This window comes from Rhineura floridana, chromosome 5 (genome assembly GCF_030035675.1).
Source record: "Rhineura floridana isolate rRhiFlo1 chromosome 5, rRhiFlo1.hap2, whole genome shotgun sequence".
NCBI classification, from domain to species: Eukaryota; Metazoa; Chordata; class Lepidosauria; order Squamata; family Rhineuridae; genus Rhineura; species Rhineura floridana.
In genome coordinates this window covers 63,006,431-63,026,069 of record NC_084484.1, presented here as the reverse complement: position 1 = coordinate 63,026,069, position 19,639 = coordinate 63,006,431, and the positions used below count along the sequence as shown (strand labels likewise).

Genomic DNA, 19,639 nt, shown 5'->3' with positions numbered 1-19,639 from the left:
TATGATTTAGGATGTATACTTGCATTTTAAAGCAGGCTATACCATGTAGATAAGGAAAAATCAAGTCAAATCTTAACTGACTGGGCTATAAATGGTAAGAGGAATTAACTGAAAACTATCATCTCCTGCAGTGGTGGGGAACCTCTGGGACAAGGACCAAATTAAGCCTGCAAAGTCTTTTTCTCCAAACCATGCCCACCTGCCCCACACCTGACATCATATGTGATGTCAGGGGCTGGTAAAGACATGGCTGGAATTGGGTGCATGACGGAGTTCCCCATCAGGAAAAACCCCTAGTGCAGCCAATGGGGCACATGCGCAGTGCCAATCAGCTGAGAGTGAGCTCCTTTGAAGTTGTTACCTGATGTCATAATGGCATCAGGTGATTGACAAGTGAACCCCCCACCCACCTGTCAAAGTTGGCCTGCGGAGGGCAAGAGGGAAATAAATGTCCGGCCTGCTAGCCCGTTCCCAGTCCCTGATCTCCTGATTGTATATTGGGATTAAAAGAGTTTTAGAGGAATCATCACCCCATCTATTAGATTAGATTGCATCTAATCTTAAAAAAGAATGTATTGTTCTTGCAAAAACCTCAATTTCCCCCCTAAAGCAATTAAGTTTCAAGTGCACTCAAAAGGATGCTTATGCTGAAAAGTCTGCTCTGGATTTTCTATACCTTGGGGAAGTGGCAATTGCTTTTACTAATTTTGTTATTATTCACAGCTACAAATTTATAATACAATTTTTGCACATTTATTCATGGAATAAGGTAAGACTTTTCTTGATGTCAGTGTTACACTCTCTCCCCAGGTTCATATCAACTGTTTCGTCTTCCTTTTTTACTAATTTAAAAATCTAATTATCTTTTATTCCCAGATTCTTCTATGCTTGCTTGTGTTTGCACTGACTGTGTTACTTCGTTTTATTGTATCTGTACTTGGGGTAACAATGCAATTCTCTTATTGTAACCTATCTTGCTCTTCTTTTGTTCTCAATTCCTGTCTTAAAAATTTAACTTAGGACTCATTCAGACTATACTAAAAACCCATGTTTTCCTTACTGGAATTGTCCACTGGTAGTCTAAACCTAATTGTTTTGCACTTTCTTTGTATTCGAATCAAGCTTTTTCCTCATCCATACTTGTGGGTCTGCCCTTTTTTTGTTTACAAACTCCCCCTCCGTCCTTCTCATCTTGTTGTGTTGCTGATTGGCTCAGATCAGAAGGGAAGAGGGAGCCAATGGGAACCCAACAGAAGCAGTGGTTGAAGGAAGTGGAAATGTGAGACAATGCAACCTGCATCCCTCCTCAGCAACTCTTTGAAATCACTGTTTCTTTCCCTTTCAGTGTATAGTTGGTATTGGAAACTCCTGATCAAGGGAAGGGGAAGTGTGGGAAGGCAGGGATTGGAGGAGAATGTCATAAGAGTGAATTAACTCAGGCAGAAAGGACTTACATTACAGATTATACGGATGTATGGTTGAACACTTAATGGTCCAGTGTATGTCTAGAGTCCATTCATCAATCAGTAAAACTCTCCAGACCTCTCTTACATGTTGTTACTTCTGTCTTTTTAACACTTCCCCACCCCCACCCTTTGAATACAAGGATTCTTTGTGTGTTTCTACCTGTGCTCCACCTCTTCCTTTTTTCAGTGTACTCCTACTTACCTAATGGTGTTCTGACCATGTGTTAAAATTTAATTTGCTTCATATTTAATGTCCATGCTTTCTACCTGTCAGTTATTCTCTATTTTTCCGGTATAAACCTTTTCTCACCTGTCCTATTCAACAAGCACTTCATCTTCTCAACTATAATCTGCTTCCAGTTTAGCCATCCTATTATCCACTTTGAAGCCCAGAGTGCATTTGGGGTCTAGTGTGCAAATTTCTGTAATACTCGGCCAGCTATGCTTTTAACAGCTTCAGTTTTTTGCTCTATGTCAGGTCCCCACTGCTACTGCCACCACCTGTCACGGTCCCACCTCAGGGTCCTGCTCTCAAAACAGTTCTCTTACCGGCTCTAGCAAAGATCTCACAAGATCCCACTGCTAGGGAGCACCACCAGACACTCTCTGTAAACAATAATGCCTTGAGACTCTGCCTTAGTCTCTTCCTGGCTTATTGCTACGTTGTGTCTGGGTGCACTTGCAGGCCTCAACCCCCCCTGTATCTTTGTGCCTATAAAGATTACAGCCCTGGGTTGCTCTGGATACCTGATGATGTTCACTGCTGCCACCATTGATACTGTTTCCCAACCTTGGTATATGCCCTGCCCACCCTTCTGGTCTGTGTAAACCCAGCCAAGGATCAGGCGTTTTGGTAAACCAAGAAATATGTATTTATATACAGAGGGAATAACAAGATTACTTAAAGGTATAGTCAACAAGCATGTGGTTTCATAAGATGTGTTACTCTTTATGTTTCTAGTCATCAATAACCTGCCTCACTACCCGCCTAATCCAGTCCACCCAACAACCCTCTCAAAGCCTTACAAAAACCCAACCAACCGGACTCACTCTCAACTGTCATCCTCTCATTTATACCTTCAGACACTCAAGCGCTCAGCCAATCATAATACAACACTCATCAACATTCCAACCCATGTACTCCCTCCTCTCACTCAGTCTACTTACCACATATACTCTAATAAACCTGCACTTACCATATTTACAGTATTATATATATACAGGGACATCACACTCTACTATGTGTGTTCTTTCTAGAACACAAAGTGGGACTGCCCTTGAGGACAACTTGAAAACTTCAACTGTCCAAAATGCAGCAACCGCAGTACTGGCGTAAGTTCTGTCTAGAACTGAAATAACCCCTGTTTTAAAACAGCTGCTTTGGTTTCCAGTTCGTTGCTGGGCCCAATTCAAGGTGTTTGTTTTAGTGTTGAAAGCCCTAAGAGACTTAGGCTCACAAATATCTGAAACCCCACCTCCATCCCTACAGACACTCTCAGGTGTTGAGATCTCCTGAGCAGGTTCTCTTGTTAGTTCCGCCAGCTACAGAAGTGCGGGGATAGAGGCCTGGCAGGATAGAGGCCTCTCTGTGGCAGCCCCTAAGTTAGGGAATTCTCTCCCCACAGAGGTGTGTCTGGTGTCTTAACACATTATGCAGGTTTTTTTTGCTGAAGATGCACCTCATTATCCAGGCCTTTTATGCCAGAGATATATATTTTAGCACCCACCCTGTTCTCCTGATTGTAATTAAATTCTTAATATTTTATTTTTAGAAATCCATCCTGGAACCCCATGGTGAAGGCTGGGTAATAAATACACAACAGCAGCAACAGTAACAACATAAAATTCAAAAACTACTGGATCAAACAATCGGTGTGCTACAGTATTTTCAGTACAATATTTTCCGAGATACCAGGACTCTAGTTTTTGCAAGATGTGTTTGCTACCTGTAAAGTGTCAGCCAGGAGTTATCAAAAATAGTCTTTCTCTCTTTTTGTATTCAGACACACTGAATTAACTGTCTCCTGTCAACTTAAGTCCAGCCCAGTTTGCAGACTTTCCTCTACTTTCCTTCCCTTGGCCTAGGACATGGATGGGGAACTTTTGGCTCTCCAGATGTTGCTGGACTATAATTCGTATCATTCTGGACCCATCGGGGGCTGATGGGAATTGGAGTCTACCACAGGGTTGCCAGGTCAGAAGCACCCAAATCCTAAGATTTCGGGGCAGGCCCTAGTGATGTCATGGGATCAGGCCCTAGTGATGTCATAGTGGGCACCCTAATGATATCATTAAGCATGATACAGTAAGCATCAGCCACAGTTGCTTGGAGCGTACCACTCAAAAAAAAAATCTCTGATTGCAAATTAAGATAGAAATCTTAACTAAATTTTATGCATTTTAATTTACTGTAATGTTTTGTGTTTTTATTGTGTATTTTATTATATATGTGTGCGATTTTATTGTAGCCACCCTGAGTGCCCTATTGTAGGGTAGAAGGGTGGGATAGAAATATTTTAAATAAAACAAACAAACAAATAAATAAATGAGTGTGTTTCTAGGTCCAGCTGAAGTGACGGGATCATTCCTTCTCACCTGATTAGAGAGCTTGCGTAAGGAACATTTAATCTAGCCTACTTGCTTCTGGCAAGTATTTGCTTTACGGTTATTGGATTTTAAATGACTTTATTTCTTGTTGTGAGCTGTCCTGGATTCCAACCCTAGCTCACAGGGTTGTTGGAAATATTCCATACACACATACATTGGAGATGTAAAAATACATACACACCATATAATAGTTTATTGTCAAAACCAGTTGGCTATTGCAGAACATTTTTTTTAAAAAAGTATTTGTTTCCTGCCAAATAAAAGCAATGACACCTAAGTACCACTGCCTGTTTTTTTAAAAAAAACTTCAGAGGGGGAGAGAAAGATTTACAACACAATCCTTTTCTATATTCACTTAAAAGTCCCATTGATTTTCAGCACAATCCTAACCATGTCTACACAAAAGTAAGTCCTACTGAATTCAGTGGGGTTAACTCCCAGGTATGTGGAATTAGCATTGCAGCTTTACTCCCAGAAAAATTTCAAATAGGAAATGTTTTCAAAATAGGTTATGAATAAGCTCTTCCATAGTCCCATAAAATTTAAACTTGTTTGACTCCTTAATTAGAAAAGTATAACACTGCAGTAAGTATACTTTTTTAAACTTCTGTTCAAAAATTATTTGAAAAATAAAAAGTATAATATACCATTTTTGCAAGTAATAAAAAAACCCTTGAATGTACACTTTTATGCCTACCAATATCCTGCTGTGATCTTCTGTTGTAGTCCAATCCTATGCATGCTTACTCAGAAGCAAGTCCCAATCCTGAACAGAAAAAGTACTCTTTATGCTGCTAAAAGCTATATATTTACCGAATTCCCGATGTGAGATAAGCAGGAAAAGGAACCTGTTCCCAGAACCTGAAATGAGGTTTAGCTCTTGCTATTGTCAATCACAAGCCTGACTTCACTTATCGGCTAAAAACCTGAAAGGGCAGGGATTAGAGCAGCTGGTACTAAAAGAAGTTACCGGGGTGGGGGGTGGGGTGGTGGCTGACATTTTGGTTTATATCTTTTGAACCAGACCACCTAGAAACTTAATTTTTTAAAAAAATGAAAGCTAAGAGTCCGGATATTAAGGTGAGTCACCCGGAGACCTTGAGAGGACACCCAAAAATCAGAGTCTCTGACAGAAAACTGGACACCTGGCAACCCTAGTCCACCAACATCTGAAGGGTTGTATGTTTCCCATCTTATCTTGCGGAGGAGAAACCCTGCTGCGAGCCTGTATTAGAAGTTCTGACAAACAGCTGTTATATGGCCTTGTTAATTAATCAGTTATATTTGTATGGAGCCTGAATCCAGTAGTCAACGTCCAATAGCGAACACATTTTTTAATCTCCTGTGTTTGTCATAACTCCTATTTTCTCTTTGTTTGCTGTTGTGCTGAGTCACTTCCTGGTTGCTCTTCCCTCAGTCTGTTTCTTCTCACTGTATCACTAAGTTATTTCTCTTGTGTGCTTTCCCAATTCTCTTACTTAGTTCCACCTACATTTACTAGTAGTAAGCTTCCTGAAACTGTGTATGCTTAGGATAAGGCCTATGTATGCAACATTAGCCCCCACAATCAGCAGGCAGCATGAGATCTCGTGCACATTCCAGGAGCCTGGCCTCCAGCTGTGACCTGGTCAACAGACCAAAACTTCAGTTTGCAGCCTTTATTCCAGCTATAGTGGAAGCTCAATAGCTCTTTTCTCCTTGTCTGTACTTCTAGCAGCTGAAAAATCTAAGGGGCCCAGGTTAGAGAACACATCTGAGGTCTTAATTCATGTATGACCACACATGCTTTGGTCTATTGCACCAAGTATTTCCAGTTACTGATGCAATTCTAAGAAACTGTTACTGCTGTTAGTATTTACACAGTCATGCCCTGCTACCTTTAGGTGCATTAAAGTGCTTTGCAATACAAAAAGAGGAAGAATGTAAGAATGCAGAGATGAAACTTGTGTCCAGCCAAAAGCCAAGTGAAACTTGGCATCAGTGCATCCTGATAGTTGTAACTTCAAGGTTTTGAGATCTGAAGATGCCAGAATGTGCTGTCATTTATATAATGCAGATTAGAAATGAGAGCAAGTGAGAGACAGATGATAAAAAATAGCATCCCAATATGCTGCACATGTGGATGTCATGATGGATTGCACTTGGAAATCCAGAGGAAGATAGAATAATAGTGAGACTACAAATGAAATGTGTCAAGTGCACTGTCACTATGGAGGCTTAGAAAAATATTTCAGGCTAGCAAATTGCCTACCAAATGGCTGGAAGGTTTATATATTTATTTTATTTATTATTTGATTTATATCCTACCCTTCTTCCCAGTAGGAGCCCAGGGTGGCAATATATATAATACATATAAATGTCACCATGAAAATGGGCTTGTAGCTGAATGGATGAGTGTTTGTCAGCCCAAACTTCCTTTCTGAAATGATTTTGGCCCACCTTTCACTTCCTGTCCATCTGAGCCTTGGAAGCCTCACTTCTGTTTGCTACCTCATGTTAAGCTTACCCCAGGGTCCTGCGTGCATTCATTCTTCTTTTCTGTCCTGTTCAGTTATAGGCCGTTCCTGTGGTCATGTTACAGAGATGCCTGCCACATGGCTGGATTGTGCAGGGACAAGTAGGGAATGCTGAATATTTGAAGCCCTCCATCTTGTTTGTTTGTTCTGGTCTGATTGCAGACCTATTATCCAGAGTCTGCCAACTTCAGTTCTAGCAGCAGCATGGCTCCAGTCACAAAAAGTCAAAAAGCATCTTAGTGGCCTAGAGTTGGCCATCTGGGTGAGGTAAAGTTCCTTTGAAAGTGGTCATGCTTCTTTCAAATACCTAGCAAATGCTTCTCTAATTGGTGTTTAAACTTTCTGAGGGAACAAAGGGTGGAATGCTCTGACAGACCATTTTTTTCAGCTTTCCAGGGAATAATGCTCAAATTCTGTCGAAAGGCTACAGAGTAGGGAAACAAAATTGGATGTAATAGGTTTTCAATTACTACTGGGATTAGTGCTATTCTCAAACTGTCACAGTCTTTTCAGAAGTACAGCCTGCCATGGATAACCTCTTGCTGGTCTTGATGTTCCAGTCACAGTTTCTTTGCAAGTTGAGATGCTATTGCTGCCTCTCATTTCATGCCACAAATTGCAAATTTCCGGTCCAAACCTTCTCTGTTCTGGTAAAGATTACAGCAAGCCCCTTAGTGCAGATTTCATTCCAGTGCTTTGCACAGCTCCCCTGATCTAAGTCAAAAGCAGCCTATTTAGACAGCGATGAACAAATGACACCGTTCATTTGGAAGTTCACACATGGATGACTGTAGACTTTCACCAATTTGGAAAGGATACATGTACCGCCTCCATGATTTTTGTTGTGATGTTTGATTTTTCAAAATATTGAAGAACTAGCTCTTCCTCTCTATGGGATATTATTTTTTTACTCTGCCAGCCTTTACCCCTCTTCAGTCTTGCCTCCAAGTTGCTTTTCTTTCTATGGCCCTGACATAGAGGTGGGGAGGGGGAAGCAGCAGTTGGAGAGGGCTGAACAGTGGGAAAAGTCTGTGGGGAAGGGTTAAGTAGTCCCACTACCCCTCTTTTCTTATTCCTTAAAGCTGCAGCATCTTACAGCAGCTTTTCATTTAAAGAAAAAGACAGGGTTTTGTTCCATTCGTTGTATTTTTCCACCCTTCCTTCCAAAGGAGCCCAGGTTGGCAAACATCGAAATTTCAAAACAATACAATTTAAAATAAAATAAAAACATATCCAAAACATTTAAAAACAATTAGAAGCCATGTAAAAACATTTAACTACCCTCACAATGGAATCTCATGTCTTGAAACTAAGAAGGAGACAAGGGTGTGTTGCTGCAACCTTATTTTTCTTAAAATAGAAAAAGAAAACCTTGACATCAGACAGTGATGTACAGCTTGCATCAGCATGTAAGTTAGATTTTCATGTGGAAAGTTGAAGAAGCAACAGCAATTTAACTAAGACAATTTAATTTCAGCTAGAAGGGCCTCAAAGTCATACTGCACAATGTTCTCTAGCACAGAATACATTTGCATGTGCAGAAGGAAGATGTTTGGGGAGTATCCCAGGGCAGCCTGAATCCCAGGTCCTTTGAATCAGGCCTCAGAACTCCTGCCCCTTCCCTTCCCTTAAAAAAAACCTTAAAAATAAACATGAGAGACTCCAGGCAGAGGCCTGAGCATCAAAGCACAGTGCTGCTGAGACCCCAGCCACCCTCTGTCTTAATAGATCCAGATGCATCTATTCATATAACATATGCAGTTTATATGCAAATATGTATCACGGGCTTATTCTCCCCCATCCCTAGCTGGTACTCCAACTACAACTGTCCCTGGACCATGATAACCTGACCACAGTGGTCTGTGCATTGGTAACCTCAAGAGTTGATTACTGTAACACACTTTATGTGGGGCTGTTCTTGTATCTGGTCCAGAAATTGCAACTAGTTTAGAATGTAGTGGCCAGACTGCTTACAGGAGCAGATTACTGGCAACATGTTACCTTGGTATTCAAAGAGCTGCACTGGTTGTCAAGTTTACTACCAGGCCAGGTTCAAGGTACTTGTGTTAATTCACAAAGTCCTAAAAAACTTGGGCCCAAAGTACCTTAAGGACTGCCTGACTCCCTATGTTCCACCGCAATCACTGAGATCTTCTGATGGGGTACTTTTGGTGCTTCCCCACACCCCTGAAGTTTAGTTGGCCTCCACCAGGGACTAAACTTTTAGTGTGGCAGCCCCTGCCCTGCGGAGCTCCCTACTAATAGAGTTTGGCAGGAACCATCTCTTCTTTCTTTCAGGTGTCTCTTGAAAACCAAACTTTTTAGACAGGCCTTTCAACATATTTTTTTCTTCTGACCAACACAGTATTTGTTGATGCTTTTATTGTTGTTTTTAATGATGTTTTTAATGGTTTTTAATTTTATAATGTTTTTGTATGTTGTAAGCCTCCTTTATGTAGTTTTTTGAAAGCAGCTTATAAATACTTTAATAAATAAATAAATAAATAAAATAAATAAATAAACTATGCAGTTTGATTTTTGTGTGCAAGAAATGCATCTCGTATGAAGTAGTCTTCAAAGGATTATATGAACTGGTATGTGAATCAGCAAAGCATAACAGCTAAGCTGCAACTGCACTCATTGAGTTACCACTGCCACAAATTTAGTGGCAAAGGTCTGTGTTGTGTGCAGATATAGGATCAGGGTGTAAGTATCTAAGTAAACAATAGATCATACTATTTTCAAATCATGCCATATATAGTGAGTTCTGCTTTAACATTATAGCTATCTTTAAACACTCAAAAAGTGTGAAGGCTCAAGCTGGAGAAGGGGCATGGGGAAGCACACACCAGACCCACCCCCAACCTTCCTGTGTTGAGTGTGGAGGGCTGAAGGTAACTTCTCACTGTGTTTGGCATACTGTGCTTAGAAGTCTCCCTGTGACTGGGAAGACAGAGTTATTAGGATTGCCAATTGTGAAGAGACTTCTAAGCATATTCAGTAGAGTATGATTAGAATCCCCTTTCAAACCTTCCCACTCATCACGGGAAATTTTAGGGTGCAACGGGTATGCCTGGTATACATACTTCCACCCCCTTCCCCAGTTTGGCTCTCACACATACTTTTTGAACACCTGAAGAGGGCTTACATGTGCTGGCCTTTTGTATTGCTTTTGGAGGTCACTTAAGGTAACTGTACCCATATGTAAGTGGCACATTTAAAATGGAAGCACCTCATTCTATTGTTCTTGCATGTTTTTTTTTTTTGGGGGGGGGAGATAACAACCCATCCATTTTTATTGTTCCCTCAAACAATAGTCCAACATGCTATGATATGTATCTCCTATGCTTCCTCTTCTCGATTTCATTCTATCTTACTGTTAACATTTTGTGTATGAAACAAATAATCACAAAGTTTCTCCGAATACAGGCAGAAGGTGACATTGTGGCAAAACAGTAATATATTTCTTCCACTCTTTCTCTCTCCCTTCCCCTCACTGAGAATAAGATGACAAAGACAGGTCTGCCTTTGAAAACATTCAGCTATTTATAGACAGGGAGGTTATTGTTCAGGTGCTTTCCTTTCAGGTGCATGTGAAATGATTGATTTACTCCTCCCGTGCATCTAGACTGTAAGCTGATCTAATTGAGTGGCAAAGCAAAAAGATAGCCTAAACATCAGTTGGAATTTATTTTTGATTTGAATTACAGGTAATGGGACATTGATCGGAGCATCTGCAAATGTTGTTTGTGCAGGAATTGCAGAGCAGCATGGCTATGGCTTCTCTTTCATGGAATTTTTCAGGTACATTTTAGACTTGAAATGAATCTGTGTTTCAGTTTGCCTCTATAGAAGTTGAAATTTATTTGCTCTGCAATATAAAATGAATCATGCAGAAGGTTTATATAGTACAGGTGTGGCAAATTTGTGGCCTTCCAGATTATATTTGACTTCAGCCCCAATTAGCATGGCCAGTGGTTAGGGATGATGGAAGTTGTAGGCCAACGAGATCTGGAGGGCCAAGGGTCACCGGTTCCCCACCTCTATCATAGTATTTAAAATGAAAAGAATGCCAATGAGATGTAAATCCATTTTAGTGACACAAATAATGTTTATTGCTGGGATTGCAGTCAGCAAAACAAAACTTTTCAAATTTCAGCTGTTCAAATTAATTGGCATGATGTGAGGAATGAAAAACTTCAGATGTATACAGGAATGTTTATATTACAAATTTAAACCTGATTAAAGCATGTTTAATAGCTATGGCTCATGATCCATAATTTGATTATAGGAATGGCATTTCTAGCAAGACAAGTTCCAGAATGTTGGCTGTAGTATGTGATAGAAAACACAAATGCTTTGCAACACGTTCAATAAACTACATGTCCCAGACATCTTTGCGGAAAAGCTTAAAACTGTTACATCTGTTCAACCCATTTTAACTCAACAATATTGATTTCCTCTAATACACTTTGTTCATGGTGTGTAGAATTCACTAATAGGCAAAAATACCTTGCAGTTTAAGAACATACCTATAACCAACAGATATTTCTATCAAATTTTAAAAAGCAGAAAAAATTGGGCAGCTATAGTGAATGCACTAGAGGAGCAAGAGATGTGACCTCCTCTCTGAGATATTGTAGTCCCCTACAAATTTGTAAAAATGCAAACACTATTTGGGTTGGTCTTTCACAGTTCAATCCACTTCCTGTGTAGCCTGGAAGAATTTGGTAACGTGCTTCTGAGCATATGGTGAGTAGTGAGTCGCTCTATACGTGAAAGAAGGCATTGAATCCAGCAAGCTCGAAACCCCAAAAGAGGCAGACTCCTCCACAGAATCGTTGTGGGTGGTGATACCATGCCCCAGGAGGGACTTAATACTGGGAACGATCTATCGTCCCCCTGATCAAAATGCTCAGGGAGACCTTGAGATGAGATATGAAATTGAGGAAGCATCCAAACTAGGAACTGTGGTAGTAATGGGTGACTTCAACTACCCGGACATAGACTGGCTGCATATGTGTTCCAGTCATGACAAAGAAGCAAAGTTTCTAGATATTCTAAATGACTATTCCCTAGACCAGTTGGTCATGGAACCGACCAGAGGGACGGCAACCCTGGACTTAATCCTCAGTGGGGACCGGGACCTGGTGCGAGATGTAAGTGTTGTTGAACCGATTGGGAGCAGTGACCACAGTGCTATTAAATTAAACATACATGTAACTGGCCAATTGCCAAGAAAATCCAACACGGTCACATTTGACTTCAAAAGAGGAAACTTCACAAAAATGAGGGGATTGGTAAAAAGAAAGCTGAAAAACAAAGTCCAGAGGGTCACATCACTCAAAAATGCTTGGAAGTTGTTTAAAAACACTATCTTAGAAGCTCAACTGGAGTGCATACCGCAGATCAGAAAAGGTACCGCCAGGGCCAAGAAGATGCCAGCATGGTTAACGAGCAAAGTCAAGGAAGTTCTTAGAGGCAAAAAGTCTTCCTTCAGAAAATGGAAGTCTTGTCCGAATGAAGAAAATAAAAAAGAACACAAACTCTGGCAAAAGAAATGCAAGAAGACAATAAGGGATGCTAAAAAAGAATTTGAGGAGCACATTGCTAAGAACATAAAAACCAACAACAAAAAATTCTATAAATACATTCAAAGCAGGAGACCATCTAGGGAGACGATTGGACCCTTGGATGATAAGGAAGTCAAAGGTGTACTAAAGAACGATAAGGAGATTGCAGAGAAGCTAAATGAATTCTTTGCATCTGTCTTCACAGTGGAAGATATAGGGCAGATCCCTGAACCTGAACTAACATTTGCAGGAAGGGATTCTGAGGAACTGAGACAAATAGTGGTAACGAGAGAGGAAGTTCTAAGCTTAATGGACAATATAAAAACTGACAAATCACCGGGCCCGGATGGCATCCACCCGAGAGTTCTCAAAGAACTCAAATGTGAAATTGCTGATCTGCTAACTAAAATATGTAACTTGTCCCTTGGGTCCTCCTCCGTGCCTGAGGACTGGAAAGTGGCAAATGTAACGCCAATCTTCAAAAAGGGATCCAGAGGGGATCCCGGAAATTACAGGCCAGTTAGCTTAACTTCTGTCCCTGGAAAACTGGTAGAAAGTATTATTAAAGCTAGATTAACTAAGCACATAGAAGAACAAGCCTTGCTGAAGCAGAGCCAGCATGGCTTCTGCAAGGGAAAGTCCTGTCTCAGTAACCTATTAGAATTCTTTGAGAGTGTCAACAAGCATATAGATAGAGGTGATCCAGTGGACATAGTGTACTTAGACTTTCAAAAAGCGTTTGACAAGGTACCTCACCAAAGGCTTCTGAGGAAGCTTAGCAGTCATGGAATAAGAGGAGAGGTCCTCTTGTGGATAAGGAACTGGTTAAGAAGCAGAAAGCAGAGAGTAGGAATAAACGGACAGTTCTCCCAATGGAGGGCTGTAGAAAGTGGAGTCCCTCAAGGATCGGTATTGGGACCTGTACTTTTCAACTTGTTCATTAATGACCTAGAATTAGGAGTGAGCAGTGAAGTGGCCAAGTTTGCTGATGACACTAAATTGTTCAGGGTTGTTAAAACAAAAAGGGATTGCGAAGAGCTCCAAAAAGACCTCTCCAAACTGAGTGAATGGGCAGAAAAATGGCAAATGCAATTCAATATAAACAAGTGTAAAATTATTCATATTGGAGCCAAAAATCTGAATTTCACATATACGCTCATGGGGTCTGAACTGGCGGTGACCGACCAGGAGAGAGACCTCGGGGTTGTAGTGGACAGCATGATGAAAATGTCGACCCAGTGTGCGGCAGCTGTGAAAAAGGCAAATTCCATGCTAGGGATAATTAGGAAAGGTATTGAAAATAAAACAGCCGATATCATAATGCCGTTGTATAAATCTATGGTGCGGCCGCATTTGGAATACTGTGTACAGTTCTGGTCGCCTCATCTCAAAAAGGATATTATAGAGTTGGAAAAGGTTCAGAAGAGGGCAACCAGAATGATCAAGGGGATGGAGCGACTCCCTTACGAGGAAAGGTTGCAGCATTTGGGGCTTTTTAGTTTAGAGAAAAGGCGGGTCAGAGGAGACATGATAGAAGTGTATAAAATTATGCATGGCATTGAGAAAGTGGATAGAGAAAAGTTCTTCTCCCTCTCTCATAATACTAGAACTCGTGGACATTCAAAGAAGCTGAATGTTGGAAGATTCAGGACAGACAAAAGGAAGTACTTCTTTACTCAGCGCATAGTTAAACTATGGAATTTGCTCCCACAAGATGCAGTAATGGCCACCAGCTTGGATGGCTTTAAAAGAAGATTAGACAAATTCATGGAGGACAGGGCTATCAATGGCTACTAGCCATGATGGCTGTGCTCTGCCACCCTAGTCAGAGGCAGCATGCTTCTGAAAACCAGTTGCCGGAAGCCTCAGGAGGGGAGAGTGTTCTTGCACTCGGGTCCTGCTTGCGGGCTTCCCCCAGGCACCTGGTTGGCCACTGTGAGAACAGGATGCTGGACTAGATGGGCCACTGGCCTGATCCAGCAGGCTCTTCTTATGTTCTTATGTTCTTATGTTCTTATGTTCTTATGTTCTTAGTGGCAACACCTGCCATCTCCAAAGATGGAGAATTACATTTTTTGTATGCTTGTTGGTGTTCTTCTTGCTTTTCTTCTTTCCTGTGTTACTACTGTTTCTACAGAGAATCTAACTTAGAAAATTACATGTCAAATGCGGGGGTTCACAGTGGTGAGCAGCTAATTAACAGATACCAGCCGCAGGCCAGACCATAAATCTGCCAGGCAGCGTGTTACCGTTTGGGAAGTGCCGAAGGGGAATGCAGAGAGTTGAGTCCTTAAGGTAGTCTAATGTCCATAAACCAAGAGATTCTGATCAGGTAGGGCAGGGTCCAAGTGTACTGGTCGACAGGAGAGCTGGAGTAATGTTTGCAGCAAGGCTTGACTTTGACTCTAGCAAGGAGTCTCCCTTTCCTTCCAGTCTTTTATACTCTGCGTTCTGGCTTACAGGTGCTTACAATCAGCCTGTGTCCTTGCGAGTTCTCCTGCTCATTAATCGTGCTGATTGCCTTCGTTGCTGCAACACCTGTTGGTGTCTTCTCTCTGCTGGGAAAGGGCAGCCTCCTGGTCGCTTCCTGACTCTGACAGGTGGGCTCCCTCAGGGGCTTGTCCCTGGTCTGGCAAAGGGTCCTGGGCTGTCTCCCTGCTTGTCCCCTCTTCTGGGTCTGCGGTCTCCCATTCCTCTTCCTCCTCGGATGAGTCCTCTGAAGGGGGCATGACATTATACTTCTCTCATTATTCATCCTAGAAATCTGTGTCAAAATTATTTTCAGTTATTCAAAGCCTTTTATTGGTCAATATCATATTCACTATCGTGAAGACAGTCTTTTGGGTTTCAAACTGGAGGTTATGTTCTATTTCTACCTGGGTGCATTAACAGTTGAATCTGAAATTGAAGTTTGAAATAAAATCAGTAATTACAATATGTTGCTACTTAAGCAATGAATGTTGGAAAAAACAATGCATGTTTTCAGTCTGCTATGCTGAAACCACTCCACTTAAGGAAAGGTGGGCATGGTCAATTAAAAACATAGAGCACACCTAGAACTTCGCTAGAATATAGTTCATCTCCCATTGTGTTATCTTGTGTAAACTGAGACACTCCTCATGGCCATTGGAGACTATTCTGCAGAATAGTCAGTGCCATGGTTCCACAATTGTTTTTGGAGTTTTTTTAGTGTAAATTTTGCAAAGTGTTGCTGTACTTCACAAATACACAGAGACAGAGCAAAAGAAAATGCTTTACTATAGGAAACTTCACTAAAATTGCAAAATAAATCAAGCATATTTAAAGTGACTTTCTGAACTGTATTAACTGTCTTAATATTGTTGCTCCTCCCTGATGAAACAAGATCAGCACAGCACATCTCTTGTTTCTGTTACTTGGGCTGATTGCAGGTGTTGCCACCACTCACCATATGATCAGAGGCACGTTACCAAATTCTTCCAAGCTGCACAGGAAGTGGATTGGACTGCGAAAGACTAACCCAAATTGCATTTTGACAAATTTTTGTGGGGCAATACAATATCTTGGAGAGGAGGTCAGGTCTCCTGCTCCCCTCTTGCATTCACTATAGATGCCCAATTTCCCTGCTTTGTAAAGTTTGGTATAAATAACTGTTGGCTATACGTATGTTCTTAAACTGCAAGGGTTTTTTGCTTATTAGTGAATTTCTCTGCTTTTAAATCTGGGCATAAGAAATGGGTTCCTGTGCAAGTTTGCTGAGAATGGACTGATCATTTCCATGCTTATTGAATACAATGGGATTTACCCCCCATAGTCAGGATAGATGAAACTCATCAAGGGGGGATAGGGAGGGGAGGAGAAGGTTAGAGGGGAGGAGGGGGATTGGAGCAGGGAGAGGGGAGGGGAGCAGGAGGGCAGACTTGCTCATTTTTATGTTTATTGAGTTCAGTGGGATTTACTACTGTGCAATCATGTTTAGGATAGGTGAAACTGGCCATGGGAGAGGAAGAGAGGGCTGAAGTGGGCAGGGGAGGAGGAAGAAGGAAGAGGGGAGGAGGAAGAAGGGAAGAGAAAGGGAGAGTGGGGGGAGGAGACAAGAGGAGAGGGAGAGGGGGAAAGACAGGTCTGATCATTTGCATGCTTATTGAGTTCAATGGGATTTACTCCCATGCAGTCATGCTTAGAATAGGTAAAACAGACCATGGAGGAGGGGGAGGGGCAGGATGGGAAAGGAGGAGGGAGGGGTTTGGTTAGGGGATAGGGAAGGAGAGGTGAAGAAAGGGGATAGGAATGGGCAAAAAGAAGGTGATGGGAGAGAGGAGAAGGGGACTGCAGGTTCAATTATTTGCATGCTTTTTGAGTTCAGTGGGATTTACTCCTGCACAATCATGCTTAGGATAGGTGAAATTGACCTGGGGGAGGGGCAGGGAGAGGAAGGAGGAGGAAAGGGGAGAGAAGGGGAGGATGGGTAGGGGAGAGAAGGGGAGGAAGGGTAGGGGTAGGAAGGTGGAGGGGAGGAGATTGGGTTGGTGGGCACTAGGCATAGGGAAAGCCCCTTTCCAAAAGAAAAACATTGTGATCAATATCATTGTTTTTCAGAGTTTCCCATACCTTTTTATTCTACAGGAGGCACATGTAGTCTCCCACCCAAATTTAAACCAAAGCTGTCCCTGGCTACATCCACACCAGACCTTTACTCCACTTTACACAGTGATGGCTTCCCCCAAAGAATCCCAGGAAGTGTATTTTGTGAAGGGTGCTGAGAGTTGTTGCTAGGAGAGGCTAGGAGAGGCCCTATTCCCCTCACATAGCTACAATCAGCAGAAGAGGAGCTGACTGTTAAACCACTCTGGCCACTGCAACTCTGAATAGGAGTCTCCTGACAACTCTTAGCACCCTTCGCAAACTATACTTCCCAGGATTCTTTGGGGAAAGCCATGACTGCCTAAAGTGAAATAAAGGTCTGGCGCAGGTGTGGCCACCTGATTAGCCAAGCCAAACAGCTGTGAGTCTGGCTTTTAGAACACTGACTATTCTTAATGAGCATGTCTGATGCTATAATAGACTTTAGTGTTAAATTTCTTAAATTAATTAAAAATCAGCCATGCATTTTTTTTAACTTTTAAACTGCAGAAGATGAAGGTGAGAGTATGGGTCAAGGTCAGTAATAGGATTACAGGTACTCTGTGAACATGGCTGATTTTTAATGAATTTCAACAGATTATGAGAACTGACAGAAAAAAGTCCCACAGGTGTTTGGATTTTTTTCTCTTGTTTTACACATTGAACTCTCCCTTCTATCTGACTGTGTTGTGTATTGCCATGAAAAATTAGAGGGTTGTTAAGCAAGCATTTCTGTGAGTTCAGGAGTATAAGTAACATATGGTTTTATTTTGAAAAGTGCTTATGGGAAGCAGCAGAATGGCATGGGGGTGTTTTCAATTTAACATGATGGAATGTGAAATATCCATGCTGGTTATAGTATACAGCCATTCCCATGGCTGTATAAACAGAGGCTGGCATCCAGTGTTACTTTAGGCCAGCCTTCCTTTACCTGGTGCCTGTCAGATGTTTTGGACCCATCATCCCTGACCAGAAGCCATGCTGGCTAAGGCTGACCAGGAAAGGCTGCTTTAGCCTGACACACATTAGTTCAATGGATTTTCTGAGTTTTGAATGGTAGATTCTCATGTCATATCACAAACTATTTTTGAAATTCCCCTCAGGTTGTCATGTGGCCTAGAAGGGTTGCTGTAGTTGGTAGATAAGAAACAAAACAAATTGAAGCCATCTTGGCATAATTTTGGTGATCACGGGTAGAGGGAAGTATAGCCATGGGGAGGTGGTGAATTACCATAGAAGATAAGGACAAAGCTATCTATGCCTTGTTCCTTGCTGCCGCTCCTCTCATGGATGGGTTCCTCATTGCTAATCTGCTGTGCCCACTGGCCTGTGTGTGTTGTTGTTTAATGTCAAATCGATACTCAATAAGACCACACTCATCCATGATTTGATCATGGATGAAGGTGCCAATTTGGTGTGCATTATCGAGACCTGGGTGGGTGAGCTGGGAGAAGTTGATCTGACCCAGCTTTGACCACCTGGATACTCGGTGCAACACCAATACAGGCTGCAGGGACGTGGGGGAGGAGTTGCTGTGGTCTGCAGAACTTCCATCTCTGTTACAAAAAAAAAAAACACTCTGTCTTGAATCTGGCTGTGAGGGCCTGCACCGGGTGTTGGGCCAAGGAGGCAGTAAACTAGGATTGCTGCTGATGTACTGTCCACCCTGCTGCCTGGCAGCTTCTCTGGCTGAGCTGGTGGAGGCCATCTTGGCTGTGGTATTGGAGGAGCCCAGAATGATAGTCCTGGATGGGATTGTACTCCCTCTGAAAGAGCAGGTCCATAGTCTGGGAGTGCTCCTGGATCCATCTTTGTCACTAGACCTCAGGTGACCTCAGTGGCTAGGACTGCCTTTTACCAGTTTTGACTGGTAAGACAGCTGTGGCCGTTTCTGGACTGGGATAGCCTGACCACTGTTGTCCATGCACTAGTAACCTCCAGACTGGATTACTGTAATGCACTCTATGTGGGACTGCCCTTGAGGTTGGTCCGGAAGCTGGAGCTGGTGCAAAATGCGTTGGCAAGACTGCTCAGTGGGGCAGGGTATTGCCAACATGTCACCCACTGCCGAAAGAATTGTACTGGCTGCCCATTTGCTATTGGGCCAAGTTCAAGGTTCTAGTTTTGGTGTACAAAGCTCTATACAGCTTGGGACCAGGATACCTGAAAGACCATCTTATCCCTTCTGCAGGTGGGGGCCTCCTGTAGATACCATCTTATCAGGAGGTCTGTTCAGCACAACATAGGAAACGGACCTTTAGTGTGGTGGCACCTACCCTTTGGAATTCCCTCCCCTTAAATATTAGACAGGCACCATCTCTGTTATATTTTCAGCACCTATTGAAGACCTTCCTCTTTCAACAAGCCTTTTAAGTTGAGACCTTATCTCAGTCTGCGTCTGTATTGGAACTGCTTTTTAATATTTTTTAAACCTTTTTAAAAAAACAATGTGTTTTTAACCTTTTTTAAAAGATGTCTTGAAAGCTTTTTAAAAAAATGTTTTTAAAGATGTTTTGTTTTAATATATTTTAAAGTCTGTTTTTATGATGTTTTACAGTGTTTTTAGTGCTTTTGTTTGCTGCCCTGGGCTCCTACTGGGGGGGAAGGGTGGGATATAAGTCAAATAAATAAATAAATAAATAAATAAATACATACATACATACATACATACATACATACATCACTGAACTAGTTCCACTATTGTTTGAATCCTGGACAGAGACTAGAAATTTTTGGTTGGTGTCTGGTGATCCTTTTCTTGGAAGCTTGGTGTTTGTAATGTGCACACAGAGTCCCTGCTTCTAAGGGCTTACCCATTTTCTGTGTGAAGGGGTAGCTCTTCACATGGGGAACCACATCCCTCCATTTGACAAAT

The 19,639-nt window shown here is 41.9% G+C and overlaps 1 protein-coding gene across 1 annotated transcript in view; it reads left to right on the top strand.

Annotated features, from left to right (window-relative positions):
* The window catches only part of OCA2 (OCA2 melanosomal transmembrane protein), a 297,850-nt gene that overhangs the window by 223,041 nt on the left and 55,170 nt on the right, over positions 1-19,639 (top strand). Inside the window, exon 24 of the mRNA XM_061629684.1 lies at positions 10,300-10,393. Coding sequence (XP_061485668.1) covers positions 10,300-10,393 — 94 coding nt within the window. The remainder of the gene's footprint in view (positions 1-10,299; positions 10,394-19,639) is intronic.